This window comes from Scyliorhinus torazame, chromosome 27, assembly GCF_047496885.1.
Source record: "Scyliorhinus torazame isolate Kashiwa2021f chromosome 27, sScyTor2.1, whole genome shotgun sequence".
NCBI lineage: Eukaryota > Metazoa > Chordata > Chondrichthyes > Carcharhiniformes > Scyliorhinidae > Scyliorhinus > Scyliorhinus torazame.
Window position 1 is genome coordinate 38,378,421 of NC_092733.1, and position 22,233 is coordinate 38,400,653.

The 22,233-nt window shown below is 49.5% G+C and overlaps 1 protein-coding gene across 1 annotated transcript in view; it reads left to right on the top strand.

Annotated features, from left to right (window-relative positions):
• LOC140403362 (oncoprotein-induced transcript 3 protein-like) overlaps window positions 1-20,900 on the top strand; it is a 110,043-nt gene extending 89,143 nt beyond the window's left edge. The window contains exons 6-8 of the mRNA XM_072491270.1: window positions 4,363-4,653; window positions 8,724-8,813; window positions 19,627-20,900. Coding sequence (XP_072347371.1) covers window positions 4,363-4,653; window positions 8,724-8,782 — 350 coding nt within the window. The 3' untranslated portion in view covers window positions 8,783-8,813; window positions 19,627-20,900. The remainder of the gene's footprint in view (window positions 1-4,362; window positions 4,654-8,723; window positions 8,814-19,626) is intronic.
• Window positions 20,901-22,233: the final 1,333 nt, after the last annotated feature.

The following is a 22,233-nucleotide window of genomic DNA, read 5'->3' on the forward strand; positions in this document are numbered from 1 at the left end:
GCAGATTTGGTGAGTTGGCAAGAACATGGGAGATGGAATATATCGTAGAAAATGTGAGGCGACCATTTTGTGGGAGGAACAGGTGTGTGGGTTATTTCTCAAATGGTGAGAGGTTAGAAAGTGTAGCTGGACAAAGGGACCTGGGAGTCCTCGTCAATAAGGCACTGAGAGCTAGCGTGCATTTACAATGAGCAATTAGGAAGGTAAAGGAATGTTAGACATTATGACCAGAGAATTTGAGTGCAGGAGTCGCAAAGTCTTGCTCCAAATTTCTGGAACTCTGGTTTGACCACACCTGGAGCAGTGTGTGTAGTTTTGGTTCCCTGACCTGAGGAAGGATTTTATTCCCAGAGCTGGAGTTTACCGAAGGTTCACCAGACTTGTTCCCGGGATGTCGGGACTGTCCCTGATGAAGAGAGATTGAGGAAACTGGACATGAATTCGTGACAGTTTTGAAGAATGAGAGAAGGTATCTATAGGTATGTCAGGAATAAGCGAATGACTAGGGTAAGAGTAGGACCAGTCAAGGACAGGGATGGGAAATTGTGTGTGGAGTCTGAAGAGATAGGCGAGATACTAAATGAATATTTTTCGTCAGTATTCATTCAGGAAAAAGATAATGTTGTGGAGGAGAATGCTAAGACCCAGGCTATTAGAATAGATGGCATTGAGGTACGTAGGGAAGAGGTGTTGGCAATTCTGGACAGGCTGAAAATAGATAAGTCCCCGGGGCCTGATGGGATTTATCCGAGGATTCTCTGGGAGGCCAGGGAAGAGATTGCTGGATCTTTGGCTTTGATTTTTATGTCATCATTGGCTACAGGAATAGTGCCAGAGGACTGGAGGATAGCAAATGTGGTCCCTTTGTTCAAAAAGGGGAGTAGAGACAACCCCGGCAACTATAGACAGGTGAGCCTCACGTCTGTAGTGGGTAAAGACTTGGAGGGGATTATAAGAGACAAGATTTATAATCATCTAGATAGGAATAATATGATCAGGGATAGTCAGCATGGCTTTGTGAAGGGTAGGTCATGCCTCACAAACCTTATTGAGTTCTTTGAGAAGGTGACTGAACAGGTAGATGAGGGTAGAGCAGTTGATGTGGTGTATATGGATTTCAGCAAAGCGTTTGATAAGGTTCCCCACGGTAGGCTATTGCAGAAAATACGGAAGCTGGGGATTGAGGGTGATTTAGAGATGTGGATCAGAAATTGGCTAGCTGAAAGAAGACAGAGGGTGGTGGTTGATGGGAAATGTTCAGAATGGAGTACAGTCACAAGTGGAGTACCACAAGGATCTGTTCTGGGGCCGTTGCTGTTTGTCATTTTTATCAATGACCTAGAGGAAGGCGCAGAAGGGTGGGTGAGTAAATTTGCCGACGATACTAAAGTCGGTGGTGTTGTCGATAGTGTGGAAGGATGTAGCAGGTTAGTGTGGATGAGCAGAGGGATCTAGGTGTCCATGTACATAGATCCCTGAAAGTTGCCACCCAGGTTGATAGGGTTGTGAAGAAGGCCTATGGAGTGTTGGCCTTTATTGGTAGAGGGATTGAGTTCCGGAGTCGGGAGGTCATGTTGCAGCTGTACAGAACTCTGGTACGGCCGCATTTGGAGTATTGCGTACAGTTCTGGTCACCGCATTATAGGAAGGACGTGGAGGCTTTGAAGCGGGTGCAGAGGAGATTTACCAGGATGTTGCCTGGTATGGAGGGAAAATCTTATGAGGAAAGGCTGATGGACTTGAGGTTGTTTTCGTTGGAGAGAAGAAGGTTAAGAGGAGACTTAATAGAGGCATACAAAATGATCAGGGGGTTGGATAGGGTGGACAGTGAGAGCCTTCTCCCGCGGATGGAAATGGCTGGCACGAGGGGACATAACTTTAAACTGAGGGGTAATAGATATAGGACAGAGGTCAGAGGTAGGTTCTTTACGCAAAGAGTAGTGAGGCCGTGGAATGCCCTACCTGCTACAGTAGTGAACTCGCCAACATTGAGGACATTTAAAAGTTTATTGGATAAACATATGGATGATAATGGCATAGTGTAGGTTAGATGGCTTTTGTTTCGGTGCAACATCGTGGGCCGAAGGGCCTGTACTGCGCTGTCTTGTTCTATGTTCTATGTTCTATGAAAGCCTTAGATTACAAGACCATATAGAGGAGCTGGTCAAAGAAACCTGGAAAATAGGAGCAGGAGGAGGCCATTCGGCCCCTCGAGCTGCTCTGCCCGTCATTATGATGGTGGCTGATCACCCAACTCAATAGCCTAATCCCGCTTCCCCCCCGTGTCCTTTGATCCGCTTCGGCATCAGAGCGACATCGAGCTGCTTCTTGAAAACATCAATGTTTTGGCCTCACCTACTTCCTGTGGTAACGGATTCCACAGGCCGACCACTCTCCGGGCGAAGGTATTTCTCCTCATCTCTGTCCAAAATGGTCGATGCCGCAGGACCAGGATGTGCTGGTTTTGGCCAAGGATGGTATCATGACTAGTATCGGCTTGGAGGGCTGAAGGGCCTGTTCCTGTGCTATGTTGTTCTTTGTATCCTCAGACTGTGACCCCTGGTTCACCCCCACCATCGGGAACATCCTTCCTGCATCTACCCTGTCCAGTCCCCCCCCACCACCGGGAACATCCTTCCTGCATCTACCCTGTCCAGTCCTGGTTGAATTTTATCGGTTTCTATGAGGTCCCCCCTCATTCTTCTGCACTCCAGCGAAGACAATCCTAACCGACTCAATCCTCCTCATACGCCCATCCTGCTAGGCCAGGGGACAGTCTGGTTAGATGGGCAGAACAGCGGCAAATGGAATTTAACCCTGAAAAGTGCGAGGTGATGCCTATTGGGAGGACTAAGCTGGGAAGGGAACATACAATGAATGGGAAGACCTCAGGAAGTACAGAGGGATCTGGGTGTGCAGATCCATAAGTCCCTGAAGGCAGCAGGATGGTACAAGGTGGTTTACAAGGTCTATGGGATACCTGCCGTTATTAACCCAGGCACTGAATACAAGAGCGGGGAGGTTATGCTGGGACTGTATAAAACGCTGGTTAGGTCACAGCTAGAGGATTGTGTACAGTTCTGGTCACCACACTATAGCAGTGAGTGCATTCGAGAGGGTGCAGGGGAGACTGACCAGGATGTTGCCCAGGCTGCAATGTTTCAGCTATCGAGAGAGACTGGAGCGGCTGGGAATGTTTCCTCTGGAGCAGAGAGGGCTGAGGAGGGAGCTGAGTGATTTGGACAGAATTATGAGGGACAGGGACAGGGTGGATAGGGAGGTACTTTTCCCCTTAGTTGAGGGGTAACCAGGGGGCAGCGATTTAAGGTAAGGGGCCGGAGATTTAGAGGGGATTTGAGGGAAAACCTTTTCATCCAGGTGGGAATTTGACTGAGCTCTCACTGCAATCTAAACCAGACTGAAATGGAGAGACAGGGTCGATGCGGCGGAGCTCGTTCCCCTGGTCGGCGAATTCTGAACCACGGGGCAAAAACCCCAAATAAGGAGAAGCCAATTAGGGCCGAGGGGGAGAGAGGTTTTAAAAATGATAAAACCCCAGGGTTGTGACTGTTTGGAATTCTCGATCCCAGAGGCCTGTGGAAGCTGAGTCACTGAGGATATTTCAGAAACATGGAGATAGGGACTCGGATGAAGGGGCTGAATGTCTGCTCACTAACTTTGCTGACGACACAATGATAGGAAGGACAGTAAATTGTGAAGAGAACGTAAGGAGGGTGTAAAGGGACAGCGAGAGGGTAAATGTGGGGAAAATGGAGTATAACTTGGGAAAGTGGGAAAGTGTCCAGTTTGGCAGGAAGAATAAAAGGGAAGCTGATTTTGGAAACGGTGCGAGATTGCAGAGCTCTGAGGTACAGAGGGATCTGGGGGTCCCAGTGCATGGATCACAAAAGAGGCCCTGGGGGTCGGGTTTGGGGAATACCATGTTGGGGGGCTTACTGAGGGGTCAGGAGGATGTGGACTGTCACGTGTGGGGACCTGGGTAGGGGTCACATTTAAATGATAGCGGAGGCTGTTTTACCGCCTCTCTCTCATTTGCTGAATTCTAGTTCGGGTTTGAAGTGGAGTTTGGTGTTTGTGGAGAAGAATATAAAATACTCAGCATGTCTGGCAGTGTCTGCGGACAGGAACAGAGTTAACCTTGTCGGCTTCTGACCCTCGGATGACAACAGTTCCTCAATCTGCAAGGCTCTCTGTTCCTCGCTCCACAGATGCTCCCAGATGTACTGAGTCTTTCCAGAAGCTTCTGCAATGACTTCAGATTCCCGGCACTTTCTTTATTTTGCTTTGATGTTGGGATTTTGTCCTCACTCATTCTCCCACCTTTGTGTCTCTTATTTCCAGTTAAAGCTGTCATACCAACTCTGCCACCCACGCCAGAGACCACTGTGCCACCCATGCCAGAGACCACTGTGCCAACCATGCCAGAGACCACTCTGCCAACCATGCCAGAGACCACTCTGCCACCCATGCCAGAGACCACTCTGCCAACCATGCCAGAGACCACTCTGCCAACCATGCCAGAGACCACTGTGCCACCCATGCCAGAGACCACTGTGCCAACCACGCCAGAGACCACTCTGCCACAAATTGCATCTTCAATGATTGTCCCAAATCCAACATCACCAGCGCCAGGTATCAGCATCCGGAGGGGTTTTAAACTCAAACTTCACCCGGAAAACTCCCGGAGCATTCATCAAATCTCCAACTGAGAGAGTGGCTTTTATTACTCTGCAGGGAGCGAGTGAGGGAATGGGATGGAGTGAGTGAGTGAGGGGAGTGGGATGGAGTGAGTGAGTGAGGGAATAGGATGGAGTGAGTGAGGGAGGGGAGTGGGATGGAGTGAGTGAGTGAGGGGAGTGGGATGGAGTGAGTGAGTGAGGGAGTGGGATGGAATGAGTGAAGGAGGGGGACTGGGATGGAGTGAGTGAGTGAGGGGAGTGGGATGGAGTGAGTGAGGGAAGTGGGATGGAGTGAGTGAGTGAGGGAATGGGATGGAGTGAGTGAAGGAGGGGGACTGGGATGGAATGAGTGAGGGAGGGCAGTGGGATGGAGTGAGTGAGGGAGGGGAGTGGGATGGAGTGAGTGAGGGGAGTGGGGTGGAGTGAGTGAGGGGAGTGTGGTGGAGTGAGTGAGGGAATGGGATGGAGTGAGTGAGGGGCGTGTGGTGGAGTGAGTGAGGGAATAGGATGGAGTGAGTGAGGGAGGGGAGTGGGATGGAGTGAGTGAGGGAGTGGGATGGAGTGAGTGAGTGAGGGGAGTGGGATGGAGTGAGTGAGGGAGTGGGATGGAGTGAGTGAGGGGAGTGGGATGGAGTGAGTGAGGGAGTGGGATGGAGTGAGTGAGGGGAGTGGGATGGAGTGAGTGAGTGAGGGGAGTGGGATTGAGTGAGTGAGGGGAGTGGGATGGAGTGAGTGAGGGGAGTGGGATGGAGTGAGTGAGGGGCGTGTGGTGGAGTGAGTGAGGGAATAGGATGGAGTGAGTGAGGGAGGGGAGTGGGATGGAGTGAGTGAGGGAGTGGGATGGAGTGAGTGAGTGAGGGGAGTGGGATGGAGTGAGTGAGGGAGTGGGATGGAGTGAGTGAGGGGAGTGGGATGGAGTGAGTGAGGGAGTGGGATGGAGTGAGTGAGGGGAGTGGGATGGAGTGAGTGAGTGAGGGGAGTGGGATTGAGTGAGTGAGGGGAGTGGGATGGAGTGAGTGAGGGGAGTGGGATGGAGTGAGTGAGGGGAGTGGGATGGAGTGAGTGAGTGAGGGGAGTGGGATAGAGTGAGTGAGGGGAGTGGGATGGAGTGAGTGAGGGGAGTGGGATGGAGTGAGTGAGGGGAGTGGGATGGAGTGAGTGAGGGAATGGGATGGAGTGAGTGAGGGAATGGGATGGAGTGAGTGAGTGAGGGGAGTGGGATGGAGTGAGTGAGGGGAGTGGGATGGAGTGAGAGAGGGGAGTGGGGTGGAGTGAGTGAGGGGAGTGTGGTGGAGTGAGTGAGGGAATGGGATGGAGTGAGTGAGGGAATGGGATGGAGTGAGTGAGGGAGGGGAGTGGGATGGAGTGAGTGAGTGAGGGGAGTGGGATGGAGTGAGTGAGGGGCGTGTGGTGGAGTGAGTGAGGGAATGGGATGGAGTGAGTGAGGGAATGGGATGGAGTGAGTGAGTGAGGGGAGTGGGATGGAGTGAGTGAGGGGAGTGGGATGGAGTGAGTGAGTGAGGGAATGGGATGGAGTGAGTGAAGGAGGGGGACTGGGATGGAGTGAGTGAGTGAGGGGAGTGGGATGGAGTGAGTGAGGGGAGTGGGATGGAGTGAGTGAGGGGAGTGTGGTGGAGTGAGTGAGGGAATGGGATGGAGTGAGTGAGGGAATGGGATGGAGTGAGTGAGGGAGGGGAGTGGGATGGAGTGAGTGAGGGAATGGGATGGAGTGAGTGAGGGAGGGGAGTGGGATGGAGTGAGTGAGTGAGGGGAGTGGGATGGAGTGAGTGAGTGAGGGGAGTGGGATGGAGTGAGTGAGGGGCGTGTGGTGGAGTGAGTGAGGGAATGGGATGGAGTGAGTGAGGGAGGGGAGTGGGATGGAGTGAGTGAGGGAATGGGATGGAGTGAGTGAGGGAGGGGAGTGGGATGGAGTGAGTGAGGGAATGGGATGGAGTGAGTGAGGGGAGTGGGAAGGAGTGAGTGAGTGAGGGGAGTGGGATGGAGTGAGTGAGTGAGGGGAGTGGGATGGAGTGAGTGAGGGGCGTGTGGTGGAGTGAGTGAGGGAATGGGATGGAGTGAGTGAGGGAGGGGAGTGGGATGGAGTGAGTGAGGGAATGGGATGGAGTGAGTGAGTGAGGGGAGTGGGATGGAGTGAGTGAGGGAGGGGGACTGGGATGGAATATCTCTCACTCTCACACACACATTCTCTCTATCTTGCTGTATGTCTCTCGCACATTCTCTCTATCTTGCTGTGTCTCTCTCTCACACATTCTCTCTATCTTGCTGTATCTCTCTCTCACACACATTCTCTCTATCTTGCTGTATTTCTCTCTCTCTCACATTCTCTCTATCTTGCTGTATCTCTCTCTCACACATTCTCTCTATCTTGCAGCATCTCTCTCTCTCTCTCACACATTCTCTCTATCTTGCTGTATCTCTCTCTCACACATTCTCTCTATCTTGCTGTATCTCTCTCACACATTCTCTCTATCTTGCTGCATCTCTCTCTCTCTCACACATTCTCTCTATCTTGCTGTATCTCTCTCTCACACATTCTCTCTATCTTGCTGTATACCTCTCTCTCACACATTCTCTCTATCTTGCTGTATCTCTCTCTCTCACAAATTCTCTCTATCTTGCTGTATCTCTCTCTTCTCACATTCTCTCTATCTTGCTGTATTTCTCTCTCTCACACATTCTTTCCATCTTGCTGTATCTCTCTCTCTCACACATTCTCGCCATCTTGCTGTATCTGTCTCTCTCACACACATTCTCTCTATCTTGCTGTATTTCTCTCTCACACACACATTCTCTCTATCTTGCTGTATCTCTCTCTCTCTCTCACACATTCTCTATATCTTGCTGTATCTCTCTCTCTCACACATTCTCTCTATCTTGCTGTATCTCTCTCTCTCACACACATTCTCTCTATCTTGCTGTATCTCTCTCTCTCTCACACATTCTCTCTATCTTGCTGTATCTCTCTCTCTCACACATTCTCTCTATCTTGCTGTCTCTCTCTCTCTCACACATTCTCTCTATCTTGCTGTATTTCTCTCTCACACACATTCTCTCTATCTTGCTGTATCTCTCTCTCTCTCACACATTCTCTCTATCTTGCTGTATCTCTCTCTCACACACATTCTCTCTATCTTGCTGTATCTCTCTCTCTCTCACACATTCTCTCTATCTTGCTGTATCTCTCTCTCTCACACATTCTCTCTATCTTGCTGTCTCTCTCTCTCTCTCTCACACATTCTCTCTATCTTGCTGTATCTCTCTCTCACACATTCTCTCTATCTTGCTGTATCTCTCTCTCTCACACATTCTCTCTATCTTGCTGTCTCTCTCTCTCTCACATTCTCTCTATCTTGCTGTATCTCTCTCTCACACATTCTCTCGATCTTGCTGTATCTCTCTCTCACACATTCTCTCTATCTTGCTGTATCTCTCTCTCACACATTCTCTCTATCTTGCTGCATCTCTCTCTCTCCTGTGACAGGGAGGAGGGCGAGAGCAACAGCAATTGAAGGAGGAACAAAGAGTGACAGGCGAGGTACAGATTTTGGATTGACGAGGATTATCGGGAAGACAGGAAAGTGGTGTTCGATCCACAATGACCAGCCCTGATTAGGCAGAGCCGTCCTGATGGACTCGATGATCTCGCTCATATTCCTGATGTTTTTATTAGTTTGGACAGGAGTTGGGAGGATGTGACACAGAGAGTAGAAAGTAGAAACTATATCGAGATAGAGAGAGTGTGAACCAGATATGGAGTGAAATGAAAAAATGAAATGAAAATCGCTTATTGTGACAAGTAGGCTTCAAATGAAGTTACTGTGAAAAGCCCCTAGTCGCCACATCCCGGCGCCTGCTCCGGGAGGCTGGTACGGGAGAGGAAAGAGGCAATGGTAACATTGAGGGGGAAACATGAAATAGAGGGAAGAATGGCCAGGCCCCAGTGCCTCCTGGGAGCTGGGCTCAGTGACTTTAACCTTCTAAAGCTGTGATTGTTGTCTTTAGGAATGGGTGGCAAACAGTTTCAACTGGTGATCATATTGCTCATTGCTGGGCAACTTTGATCCTGACTCGATGCAGAAAATCATTCTGGAGGTGAGAAACTGTTTCGAGATTAAATATTGACACCAACACCTGCCTCTCACTGTCTGGATTCAGAGATCAGGAGCCGTCACCTCACATACAGCAGCTCCACCCCCCCTCTGGCCACCCTCCTATCACCCAGACAACCCTCCTGTCCCACGGAACAGGTTCGATGGGCTGAATGGCCTCCTCCTGTTCCTGTCTTGGTGTCTGAGCCTCGACAGTGTCGCTGGATCAGGGGCTTTGTCACAGTCCAGTCCCATTGGGCCGATCTCCTCACACAAGGGGCAGACTCACATTGCACTGCTGTCCCCGAGATCACCTCTCTCTGTATCTTTCCCTCTCTCTCTCTCTCTGTCTCTGTATCTTTCCCTCGCTCTCTCCCTCTGTCTCTATCTTTCCTCGCTCTCTCTCTGTCTCTGTACCTTTCCCTCGCTCTCTCCCTCTGTCTCTGTGTCTTTCCCTCCCTCTCTCTCTGTCTCTGTATCTTTCCCTCCCTCTCTCTCTGTCTCTGTATCTTTCCCTTGCTCTCTCTCTGTCTCTGTATCTTTCCCTCGCTCTCTCTCTGTCTCTGTATCTTTCCCTCCCTCTCTCTCTGTCTCTGTATCTTTCCCTCGCTCTCTCTCGGTCTCTGATTCTTTCCCTCTCCCTCTCCCTCTTTCTCTGTCTCTTTCCCTCATTCTCTCTCTCTGTATCTTTCCCTCGCTCTCTCTCTCTGTCTCTGTATCTTTCCCTCTCCCTCTCCCTCTTTCTCTGTCTCCTTCCCTCGTTCTCTCTCTCTGTATCTTTCTCTCGCTCTCTCTCTCTGTCCCTGTATCTTTCCCTCGCTCTCTCTCTCTCTCCCTCTGTCCATCTCTGTTGCTGCCTCAACCTGTCTGTCCTCTGTCTCCCTCTCAATCTCTCACTCTTTCTCACACTCTCGCTCCCTCTAACCTTCAATGTTTCTCTCTCTCTCTCTCTCACGCTTTGTCTCCATCTGCCCCTCTTTTACTTTCTGTTCTGTATCAGAGTAACACCATTGGCTGGTGTAATAGAACCTCAGAAATCCATCGAATCCCAACGTTGCAGAAGGAGGCCATTCAGCCCATCGAGTCTGCGCCGACCCTCTGAAAGAGCACCCTGCCGAGGCCCCCGTCCCCGTTACCCCCATAACACCCCCTAACCGGCAAACCTTTGGACAGTGGGAGGAAACCGGAGCACCCGGAGGAAACCCACGCAGACACGGGGAGAAAGTGTAAACTCCGCTCAGTCACCCGAGGTCGGAATTGGACCCGGGACCCTGGCGCTGTGAGGCAGCCGTGTTAACCACTCAGCCACCGAGCCGCCCGCGTGTTATTGTCACGTGTTCCGCAATGACATAATCGGAGCGTTTCACGGGCTTTTGTGGAGTTCATCATTGTGCCCTGTTTGAGCTGCATTTTGTAAATAAACCCCGTCCTCAATGTGATACCAATTCGACGTGTGTCGCCTCTGAGCCCTTCTCTTTGGAGCTACAAGAAAAAAATAAAACCCCTTTTCTCTCTCTCTCGCCTCTGCCCCATTCTCTCTCTCTTTCTCTCTGCCTCCTGTCTGCCCCACTCTCTCTTTCTTTCTGTCTCGTGCCTGTCCCACTCTCTCATCCCTCTCTCTCTCGCCTCTGCCCCACTCTCTCCCTTTCTGTCCCACTCTCTCTTTCTGCCTCGTGTAGGTCCCACTCAATTCTTGTTTCTTTCTATCCCACTCCCTCTCTTTCTATCCCACACTCTCTCTCTTTCTATCCCACTCCCTCTCTTTCTATCCCACTCCCTCTCTTTCTACTCCACTCTCTCTCTCTTTCTATCCCACTCCCTCTCTTTCTATTCCACTCTCTCGCTATTTCTATCCCACTCTCTCTGTTTCTATCCAACTCTCTCTCTCTCTTTCTATCCCACTCTCTCTTTCTCTCCCACTCTCTCTCTTTCTTTCTATCCCACTCTCTCTCTCTTTCTATCCCACTCTCTCTCTCTATTTCTATCCCACTCTCTCTCTCACTATCCCACTCTCTCTCTCACTATCCCACTCTCTCTCTCACTATCCCACTCTCTCTCTCTTTCTATCCCACTCTCTCTCTCTATGTATTTCCATCCCACAACCTCTCTATTTCTATCCCACTCTCTCTCTCTCTATTTCTATCCCACTCTCTCTCTATTTCTATCCCACTCTCTCTCTCTCTATTTCTATCCCACTCTCTCTCTATTTCTATCCCACTCTCTCTCTCTCTTTCTAGCCCACTCTCTCTCTCTCCCTATCCCACTCTCTCTCTCTCTCTACCTCATCCTGTCTCCCTCTTTCTCTGTTCCTCTCACACCCTCTTCCACTCTGTCTCTCACTAAGTTCATTTCTCCCTCTTATCTCTCCATTACACATATTGGCAGCAATTTCCCGCGTTCCTCACACCCTGAGCCGTTCCAGCCAGTGATTGGCAGTGAAGGTGACTTTTTGTCCCCAAACTCTACCCCCCCCCCCCCATCACTGCAACATTAACCATGTCTCCCCCCCTCACTGCAATATTAACCATTTTCCCCCCCCCCACTGCAATATTAACCATTTCTCCCCCCCCCTCACTGCAATATTAACCATGTCTCCCCCCCTCACTGCAATATTAACCATTTCTCCCCCTCACTGCAATATTAACCATGTCCCCCCCCTCACTGCAATATTAACCATTTCTCCCCCCACCTCACTGCAATATTAACCATGTCTCCCCCCCCCACTGCAATATTAACCATGTCTCTCCCCCCTCACTGCAATATTAACCATGTCTCCCCCCCCCACTGCAATATTAACCATGTCTCCCCCCCCCACTGCAATATTAACCATGTCTCCCCCCCACTGCAATATTAACCATGTCTCTCCCCCCTCACTGCAATATTAACCATGTCTCCCCCCTCACTGCAATATTAACCATGTCTCCCCCCCCCACTGCAATATTAACCATGTCTCCCCCCCTCACTGCAATATTAACCATGTCTCTCCCCCCTCACTGCAATATTAACCATGTCTCCCCCCCCCCCACTGCAATATAAACCATGTCTCCCCCCCACTGCAATATTAACCATGTCCTCCCCCACTGCAATATTAACCATGTCTCCCCCCCCACTGCAATATTAACCATGTCTCCCCCCCTCACTGCAATATTAACCATGTCTCCCCCTCACTGCAATATTAACCATGTCTCGCCCCCCCACTGGAATATTAACCATTTCTCCCCCCTTCACTGCAATATTAACCATTTCTCCCCCATCACTGCAATATTAACCATTTCTCCCCCCCTCACTGCAATATTAACCATGTCTCCCCCCTCACTGCAATATTAACCATTTCTCCCCCCCTCACTGCAATATTAACCATGCCCCCCCCCCACTGCAATATTAACCATATCCCCCCCCTCACTGCAATATTAACCATACCCCCCTCACTGCAATATTAACCATATCCCCCCCCTCACTGCAATATTAACCATGTCTCCTCCCCTCACTGCAATATTAACCATGTCTCCCCCCCTCACTGCAATATTAACCATTTCTCCCCCCCTCACTGCAATATTAACCATGTCTCCCCCCCCACTGCAATATTAACCATGTCTCCCCCCCTCACTGCAATATTAACCATATCCCCCCCCTCACTGCAATATTAACCATGCCTCCCCCCCCTCACTGCAATATTAACCATTTCTCCCCCCCTCACTGCAATATTAACCATTTCTCCCCCCCTCACTGCAATATTAACCATTTCTCCCCCCTCACTGCAATATTAACCATGTCTCTCCCCCCCTCACTGCAATATTAACCATTCCCCCCCCCCTCACTGCAATATTAACCATGTCTCCCCCTCACTGCAATATTAACCATGTCTCCCCCCCTCACTGCAATATTAACCATGTCTCCCCCCCCTCACTGCAATATTAACCATGTCTCCCCCCTCACTACAATATTAACCATTTCTCCCCCCCCACTGCAATATTAACCATTTCTCCCTCCCTCACTGCAATATTAACCATGTCTCCCCCCTCCCCTCACTGCAATATTAACCATGTCTCCCCCCTCCCCTCACTGCAATATTAACCAATTCCCCCCCCTCACTGCAATATTAACCATGTCTCCCCCACTCACTGCAATATTAACCATTTCCCCCCCTCACTGCAATATTAACCATCCCCCCCCCTCACTGCAATATAAACCATGTCTCCCCCTCCCCTCACTGCAATATTAACCATTTCTCCCCCCCCCGCTGCAATATTAACCATTTGTCCCCCACTCACTGCAATATTAACCATTTCTCCCCCCCTCACTGCAATATTAACCATTCCCCCCTCCTCACTGCAATATAAACCATGTCTCCCCCTCCCCTCACTGCAATATTAACCATTTCTCCCCCCCCCGCTGCAATATTAACCATTTGTCCCCCACTCACTGCAATATTAACCATGTCTCCCCCCCCACTGCAATATTAACCATTTCTCCCCCCCTCACTGCAATATTAACCATGCCCCCCTCACTGCAATATTAACCATGTCTCCCCCCCTCACTGCAATATTAACCATGTCTCCCCCCCACTGCAATATTAACCATTTCTCCCCCCCTCACTGCAATATTAACCATGTCTCCCCCCCCACTGCAATATTAACCATTTCTCCCCCCCTCACTGCAATATTAACCATGTCTCCCCCCCTCACTGCAATATTAACCATTTCTCCCCCCCCCCCCGCTGCAATATTAACCATGTCTCCCCCCCTCACTGCAATATTAACCATGTCTCCCCCCCCCGCTGCAATATTAACCATGTCTCCCCCCCTCACTGCAATATTAACCATTTCTCCCCCCCCCGCTGCAATATTAACCATTTGTCCCCCACTCACTGCAATATTAACCAATTCCCCCCCTCACTGCAATATTAACCATGTCTCCCCCTCACTGCAATATTAACCATTTCTCCCCCCTCACTGCAATATTAACCATGTCCCCCCCTCACTGCAATATTAACCATGTCTCCCCCCCCTCACTGCAATATTAACCATGTCTCCCCCCCCTCACTGCAATATTAACCATTTCTCCCCCCCTCACTGCAATATTAACCATTTCTCCCCCCTCACTGCAATATTAACCATTTCTCCCCCCTCACTGCAATATTAACCATGTCTCCCCCCCTCACTGCAATATTAACGTCTCCCCCCCTCACTGCAATACTAACCATGTCTCCCCCCCTCACTGCAATATTAACCATTTCTCCCCCCCCTCACTGCAATATTAACCATGTCCCCCCCCTCACTGCAATATTAACGTCTCCCCCCCTCACTGCAATATTAACCATGTCTCCCCCCCTCACTGCAATATTAACCATTTCTCCCCCCCTCACTGCAATATTAACCATTTCTCCCCCCCTCACTGCAATATTAACGTCTCCCCCCCTCACTGCAATATTAACCATGTCTCCCCCCTCACTGCAATATTAACCATGTCTCCCCCCCTCACTGCAATATTAACGTCTCCCCCCCTCACTGCAATATTAACCATGTCTCCCCCCCTCACTGCAATATTGACCATTTCTCCCCCCCTCACTGCAATATTAACCATGCCTCCCCCCCTCACTGCAATATTAACCATGTCTCCCCCCCTCACTGCAATATTAACCATGTCTCCCCCCCCTCACTGCAATATTAACCATTTCTCCCCTCCTCACTGCAATATTAACCATTTCTCCCCCCCTCACTGCAATATTAACCATGTCTCCCCCCCTCACTGCAATATTAACCATTTCTCCCCCCCTCACTGCAATATTAACCAATTCTCCCCCCCTCACTGCAATATTAACCATTTCTCCCCCCCTCACTGCAATATTAACCATGTCTCACCCCCTCACTGCAATATTAACCATGTCTCCCCCCTTCACTGCAATATTAACCATGTCTCCCCCCTCACTGCAATATTAACCATTTCTCCGCCCCCTCACTGCAATATTAACCATGTCTCCCTCCCACTGCAATATTAAACATGTCTCCCCCCTCACTGCAATATTAACCATGTCTCCCCCCCTCACTGCAATATTAACCATTTCTCCCCCCCTCACTGCAATATTAACCATTTCTCCCCCCCTCACTGCAATATTAACCATGTCTCCCCCCCTCACTGCAATATTAACCATGTCTCCCCCACCCTCACTGCAATATTAACCATGTCTCCCCCACCCTCACTGCAATATTAACCATGTCTCCCCCACCCTCACTGCAATATTAACCATTTCTCCCCCCCTCACTGCAATATTAACCATTTCTCCCCCCCTCAGTGCACTATTAACCATGTATCCCCCCCCACTGCAATATTAACCATGTCTCCCCCCCCCCACTGCAATATTAACCATTTCTCCCCCCCCACTGCAATATTAACCATGTCCCCCCCTCACTGCAATATTAACCATGTCTCCCCCCCTCACTGCAATATTAACCATTTCTCCCCCCCCCCCTCACTGCAATATTAACCATGTCTCCCCCCTCACTGCAATATTAACCATTTCTCCCCCCCTCACTGCAATATTAACCATGTCTCCCCCACCCTCACTGCAATATTAACCATGGCTCCCCCACCCTCACTGCAATATTAACCATTTCTCCCCCCCTCACTGCAATATTAACCATGTCTCCCCCCCTCACTGCAATATTAACCATGTCTCCCCCTTCACTGCAATATTAACCATGTTCCCCCCCTCACTGCAATATTAACAATGTCTCCCCCCTCACTGCAATATTAACCATGTCTCCCCCCCCTCACTGCAATATTAACCATGCCCCCCCCTCACTGCAATATTAACCATGTCTCCCCCTCCCCTCACTGCAATATTAACCAGGTCTCCGCCCCCCTCACTGCAATATTAACCATGTCTCCCCCACCCTCACTGCAATATTAACCATGTCTCCCCCCCCTCACTGCAATATTAACCATTTCTCCCCCCCTCACTGCAATATTAATCATTTGTCCCCCCTTCACTGCAATATTAATCATTTCTCCCCCCCTCCCCTCACTGCAATGTTAACCATTTCTCCCCCCTCACTGCAATATTAACCATTTCTCCTCCCCCTCACTGCAATATTAACCATTTCTCCCCCCCTCACTGCAATATTAACCATTTCCCCCCCTCACTGCAATATTAACCATGTCCCCCCCCTCACTGCAACATTAACCATTTCTCCCCCCCTCACTGCAATATTAACCATGTCTCCCCCCCTCACTGCAATATTAACCATGTCTCCCCCCTCACTGCAATATTAACCATGTCTCCCCCCCCTCACTGCAATATTAACCATGCCCCCCCCTCACTGCAATATTAACCATGTCTCCCCCTCCCCTCACTGCAATATTAACCAGGTCTCCGCCCCCCTCACTGCAATATTAACCATGTCTCCCCCACCCTCACTGCAATATTAACCATGTCTCCCCCCCCTCACTGCAATATTAACCATTTCTCCCCCCCTCACTGCAATATTAATCATTTGTCCCCCCTTCACTGCAATATTAATCATTTCTCCCCCCCTCCCCTCACTGCAATGTTAACCATTTCTCCCCCCTCACTGCAATATTAACCATTTCTCCTCCCCCTCACTGCAATATTAACCATTTCTCCCCCCCTCACTGCAATATTAACCATTTCCCCCCCTCACTGCAATATTAACCATGTCCCCCCCCTCACTGCAACATTAACCATTTCTCCCCCCCTCACTGCAATATTAACCATGTCTCCCCCCCTCACTGCAATATTAACCATGTCTCCCCCCCTCACTGCAATATTAACCATGTCTCCCCCCCCTCACTGCAATATTAATCATTTCTCCCCCCCTCACTGCAATATTAATCATTTCTCCCCCCCTCCCCTCACTGCAATATTAACCATGTCCCCCCCCGTCACTGCAATATTAACCATGTCTCCCCCCCACTGCAATATTAACCATTTCTCCCCCCCTCACTGCAATATTAACCATTTCTCCTCCCCCTCACTGCAATATTAACCATGACTCCCCCCCTCACTGCAATATTAACCATGTCTCCCCCCTCACTGCAATATTAACCTTTTCTCCCCCCCTCACTGCAATATTAACCATGTCTCCCTCCCACTGCAATATTAAACATGTCTCCCCCCTCACTGCAATATTAACCATGTCTCCCCCCCTCACTGCAATATTAACCATTTCTCCCCCCCTCACTGCAATATTAACCATTTCTCCCCCCCTCACTGCAATATTAACCATGTCTCCCCCCCTCACTGCAATATTAACCATGTCTCCCCCACCCTCACTGCAATATTAACCATGTCTCCCCCACCCTCACTGCAATATTAACCATGTCTCCCCCACCCTCACTGCAATATTAACCATTTCTCCCCCCCTCACTGCAATATTAACCATTTCTCCCCCCCTCAGTGCACTATTAACCATGTATCCCCCCCCACTGCAATATTAACCATGTCTCCCCCCCCACTGCAATATTAACCATTTCTCCCCCCCCCACTGCAATATTAACCATGTCCCCCCCTCACTGCAATATTAACCATGTCTCCCCCCCTCACTGCAATATTAACCATTTCTCCCCCCCCCTCACTGCAATATTAACCATGTCTCCCCCCTCACTGCAATATTAACCATTTCTCCCCCCCTCACTGCAATATTAACCATGTCTCCCCCACCCTCACTGCAATATTAACCATGTCTCCCCCACCCTCACTGCAATATTAACCATTTCTCCCCCCCTCACTGCAATATTAACCATGTCTCCCCCCCTCACTGCAATATTAACCATGTCTCCCCCTTCACTGCAATATTAACCATGTTCCCCCCCTCACTGCAATATTAACCATGTCTCCCCCCTCACTGCAATATTAACCATGTCTCCCCCCCCTCACTGCAATATTAACCATGCCCCCCCCTCACTGCAATATTAACCATGTCTCCCCCTCCCCTCACTGCAATATTAACCAGGTCTCCGCCCCCCTCACTGCAATATTAACCATGTCTCCCCCACCCTCACTGCAATATTAACCATGTCTCCCCCCCCTCACTGCAATATTAACCATTTCTCCCCCCCTCACTGCAATATTAATCATTTGTCCCCCCTTCACTGCAATATTAATCATTTCTCCCCCCCCTCCCCTCACTGCAATGTTAACCATTTCTCCCCCCTCACTGCAATATTAACCATTTCTCCTCCCCCTCACTGCAATATTAACCATTTCTCCCCCCCTCACTGCAATATTAACCATTTCCCCCCCTCACTGCAATATTAACCATGTCCCCCCCCCTCACTGCAACATTAACCATTTCTCCCCCCCTCACTGCAATATTAACCATGTCTCCCCCCCTCACTGCAATATTAACCATGTCTCCCCCCTCACTGCAATATTAACCATGTCTCCCCCCCCTCACTGCAATATTAATCATTTCTCCCCCCCTCACTGCAATATTAATCATTTCTCCCCCCCTCCCCTCACTGCAATATTAACCATGTCCCCCCCCGTCACTGCAATATTAACCATGTCTCCCCCCCACTGCAATATTAACCATTTCTCCCCCCCTCACTGCAATATTAACCATTTCTCCTCCCCCTCACTGCAATATTAACCATGACTCCCCCCCTCACTGCAATATTAACCATGTCTCCCCCCTCACTGCAATATTAACCTTTTCTCCCCCCCCTCACTGCAATATTAACCATGTCTCCCCCCCTCACTGCAATATTAACCATTTCTCCCCCCGTCACTGCAATATTAACCATGTCCCCCCCACTCACTGCAATATTAACCATGTCTACCCCCCTCTCTGCAATATTAACCATGTCTCCCCCCCCCTCACTGCAATATTAACCATTTCCCCCACTCAATGCAATATCAACCATGTCTCCCCCACTCACTGCAATATTAACCATGTCTCCCCCCTCACTGCAATATTAACCATTTCTCCCCCCCTCACTGCAATATAAACCATGTCTCCCCCCTCACTGCAATATTAACCATGGCCCCCCCCTCACTGCAATATTAACCATGTCTCCCCCCCTCACTTCAATATTAACCATGTCCCCCCCCCTCGCTGCAATATTAACCATTTCTCCCCCCGTCACTGCAATATTAACCTTGTCCCCCCCCCCTCACTGCAATATTAACCATGTCTCCCCCCCCACTGCAATATTAACCATGTCTCCCCCCCTCTCTGCAATATTAACCATGTCTCCCCCCCTCACTGCAATATTAACCATTTCTCCTCCCCACTGCAATATTAACCATGTCTCCCCCCCTCACTGCAATATTAACCATTTCTCCTCCCCACTGCAATATTAACCATGTCTCCCCCCCCCTCTCTGCAATATTAACCATGTCTCCCCCCCTCACTGCAATATTAACCATGTCTCCCCCCCTCTCTGCAATATTAACCATGCCTCCCCCCCTCACTGCAATATTAACCATTTCTCCCCCCCTCACTGCAATATTAACCATGTCTCCCCCCCCCCCTCTCTGCAATATTAACCATGTCTCCCCCCCCTCACTGCAATATTAACCATTCCCCCCCCCTCACTGCAATATTAACCATTTCTCCCCCCCCTCACTGCAATATTAACCATTTCTCCCCCCCCTGACTGCAATATTAACCATTTCTCCCCCCCCTCACTGCAATATTAACCATTTCTCCCCCCCCCTCACTGCAATATTAACCATTTCTCCCCCCCCCCTCACTGCAATATTAACCATGTCTCCCCCCCCCCCTCACTGCAATATTAACCATGTCTCCCCCCCCTCACTGCAATATTAACCACGTCTCCTGTCTGCGATGTAGCTGCAGTTGTCGTTCAGGGAACGATTCCCGGACCTGAAGCTTCATTTGAGTCTGGGAGAAAGTTAGCTCTGGGCTGTGGCTGCTCCAGAAGATTGACGGTGATGGATCGTACCAGTGAGCATCTGGTCACCTGTGTGTTTATAGCTTCGCTCAGTAATAGCCCTGCCTTACAGCGTGACGCAGCGAGCAAAGGGTTAATCGCTCGCTGTGTGTTAATCTTACATTGCGATTGATTCTTCTTCATATTAGGGAATGTGGGAGCTTTTAGTTTTGGCTTTGTGGAATAGGGAAGTATAACCTCCATTTGGAAGTCCTGACCACTGGGCTGTGGGACAGAGACTGACCCCAAATGACCCTTTTTAACCTTCTGCTTAACGAGAGGATTTTATAAAGATCTGTGTCCAGTTGCTGAATTCCGAGATTTGTCAGCACCGGGAATGGGTGTCCAGACAACAGTGAATCCCAGCACAATCTCTGGGTAGAGATCATCCATTCCCTCAGGGTTCCTCGACAATGGTGTTGTTGGGACAGAATAAAATCCAGCATTCTTGTTTCCTTCACAGAAACACATTCTGTTGAGCAAAGTGAAATATTTGATAACTGATCCCAGGAGCTCAATGAAACAAGGGAGGGAATCAGCTTTTCCGATATGTGGTGGGTCCAATCAGATGCTCCTTATCTGGAGGAGTGATATTCCTGATGGAGCAGAGAGCAATGTGTTCCCACCTTCACTCGTGTCAACCAATAGACCCGGTGAAAATGTCCTGTTGGTCACAACTCTGCAGCGTGAAGCTGGCAAAACGCTGGTGTGAGCGAGACATGGTCAGGACTAATATCAGGGAAACTCCTGCAGACACTGAACTCTCAGCTAGTCAGGCAGCGGCTGTGGAGAAACCCCAGATCATGTTTCAGCTCAATGCTTTGGCTCCTGACCCTGAAAGAGTAACTGGGATTCTCTCCACAGTTACTGCCTGACCGGCTCTGCATTTACAGCTCGCTGGGTTTTCTCTTGTTTCTGTCACACAATCAGGTCTGTGAGCTTCCCATTAATGGACTTTCACAGCCACAAACCTGGGGTCAAAAAGGTCTCGAATGAAGCAGTCGACTGTCCTGAGGATCTGGATTGTGGAGAGTTTGTTTCACTGAATATTCAGCTGGGAAGTGTAACATGTCGGAGTTCCTCACCATCACATGTGGGCTGATCGGTTCAGCGGGTGTTTCAATGTTATTGCATGAAGTGTGTGCTCAATAAATCTGTAACTGCTTGACCACAATGTGTGAAAGGTGTTTCTTTTGGAGAAATGTGCAGATGATCTGATTCAGAGTGAAAACCATCCTGGTCCAGATTGAAACTCATTCTGACGCTGAGACTGATGTTTGGCTTGTTTCTCCGAGTGGGATCTTTCTGTTCCTCTGTCCTCCACCCGCTTCACCTTCCTCTCTCTGCTTCACTCTGACCACGTCCACTGTCCCTGGCTCCTTCACGTGCAAGAAGTGTGTCCAGTTGCAGCTCCTGTTAGACCGCTTGACGGCTCTAGAGCTGCGGATGGACTCACTTTGGAGCATCCGCGATGCTGAGGACGTCGTGGATAGCACGTTTCGCGAGTTGGTCACACCGCAGGAGACTAGAGGACTGGGAAATCTTTAGGGGGCAACAGAAAGCTGCTAAAAATGCTATAAAGAAGAGTAAGATAGATTATGAGAGTAAACTTGCTCAGAATATAAAAGGAGATAGTAAAAGTTTCTACAAATATATAAAACAAAAAAGAGTGGCTCAGGTAAATATTGGTCCTCTAGAGGAGGAGAAGGGAGATTTAATAATGGGAGATGAGGAAATGGCTGAGGAACTGAACAGGTTTTTTGGGTCGGTCTTCACAGTGGAAGACACAAATAACATGCCAGTGACTGATGGAAATGAGGCTATGACAGGTGAGGACCTTGAGAGGATTGTTTTTTAAAAAATATATTTTATTCAAGATTTTTTGGCCAAACATAACAGTACGTAGTGTTTCTTTTACACAACAATAAAGCAATATAAATAACAGTGGCCAGTTTTAAACAAATAAATAAATAATATATGAACAGAAACAAAAACCAAACTAAATGGCAACTGCCTTGTCAAAAATAAATACTCTCCAAAGATACAATCCAACAGTCCAATATACATTACCTAAAACAAGTGCCTATACATATTATACATATCCAATAACATCCCTGAGAGTCCGTCCGATTCCTCCCCTCCCCTCCCCCCGGGTTGCTGCTGCTGCCTTCTTCTTTTCCATTCCCTCTATCTTTCTGTGAGGTAGTTGACGAACGGTTGCCACCGCCTGGTGAACCCTTGAGCCGAACCCCTTAGTACGAACTTAATCCGTTCTAGCTTTATAAACCCTGCCATGTTGTTTATCCAGGTCTCCACCCCCGGGGGTTTGGCTTCCTTCCACATTAACAATATCCTGCGCCGGGCTACTAGGGACGCAAAGGCCAACACGTCAGCCTCTTTCGCCTCCTGCACTCCCGGCTCTTCTGCAACCCCAAATATAGCCAACCCCCAGCTTGGTTCGACCTGGACCCCCACCGCCTTCGAAAGCACCTTTGCCACCCCCACCC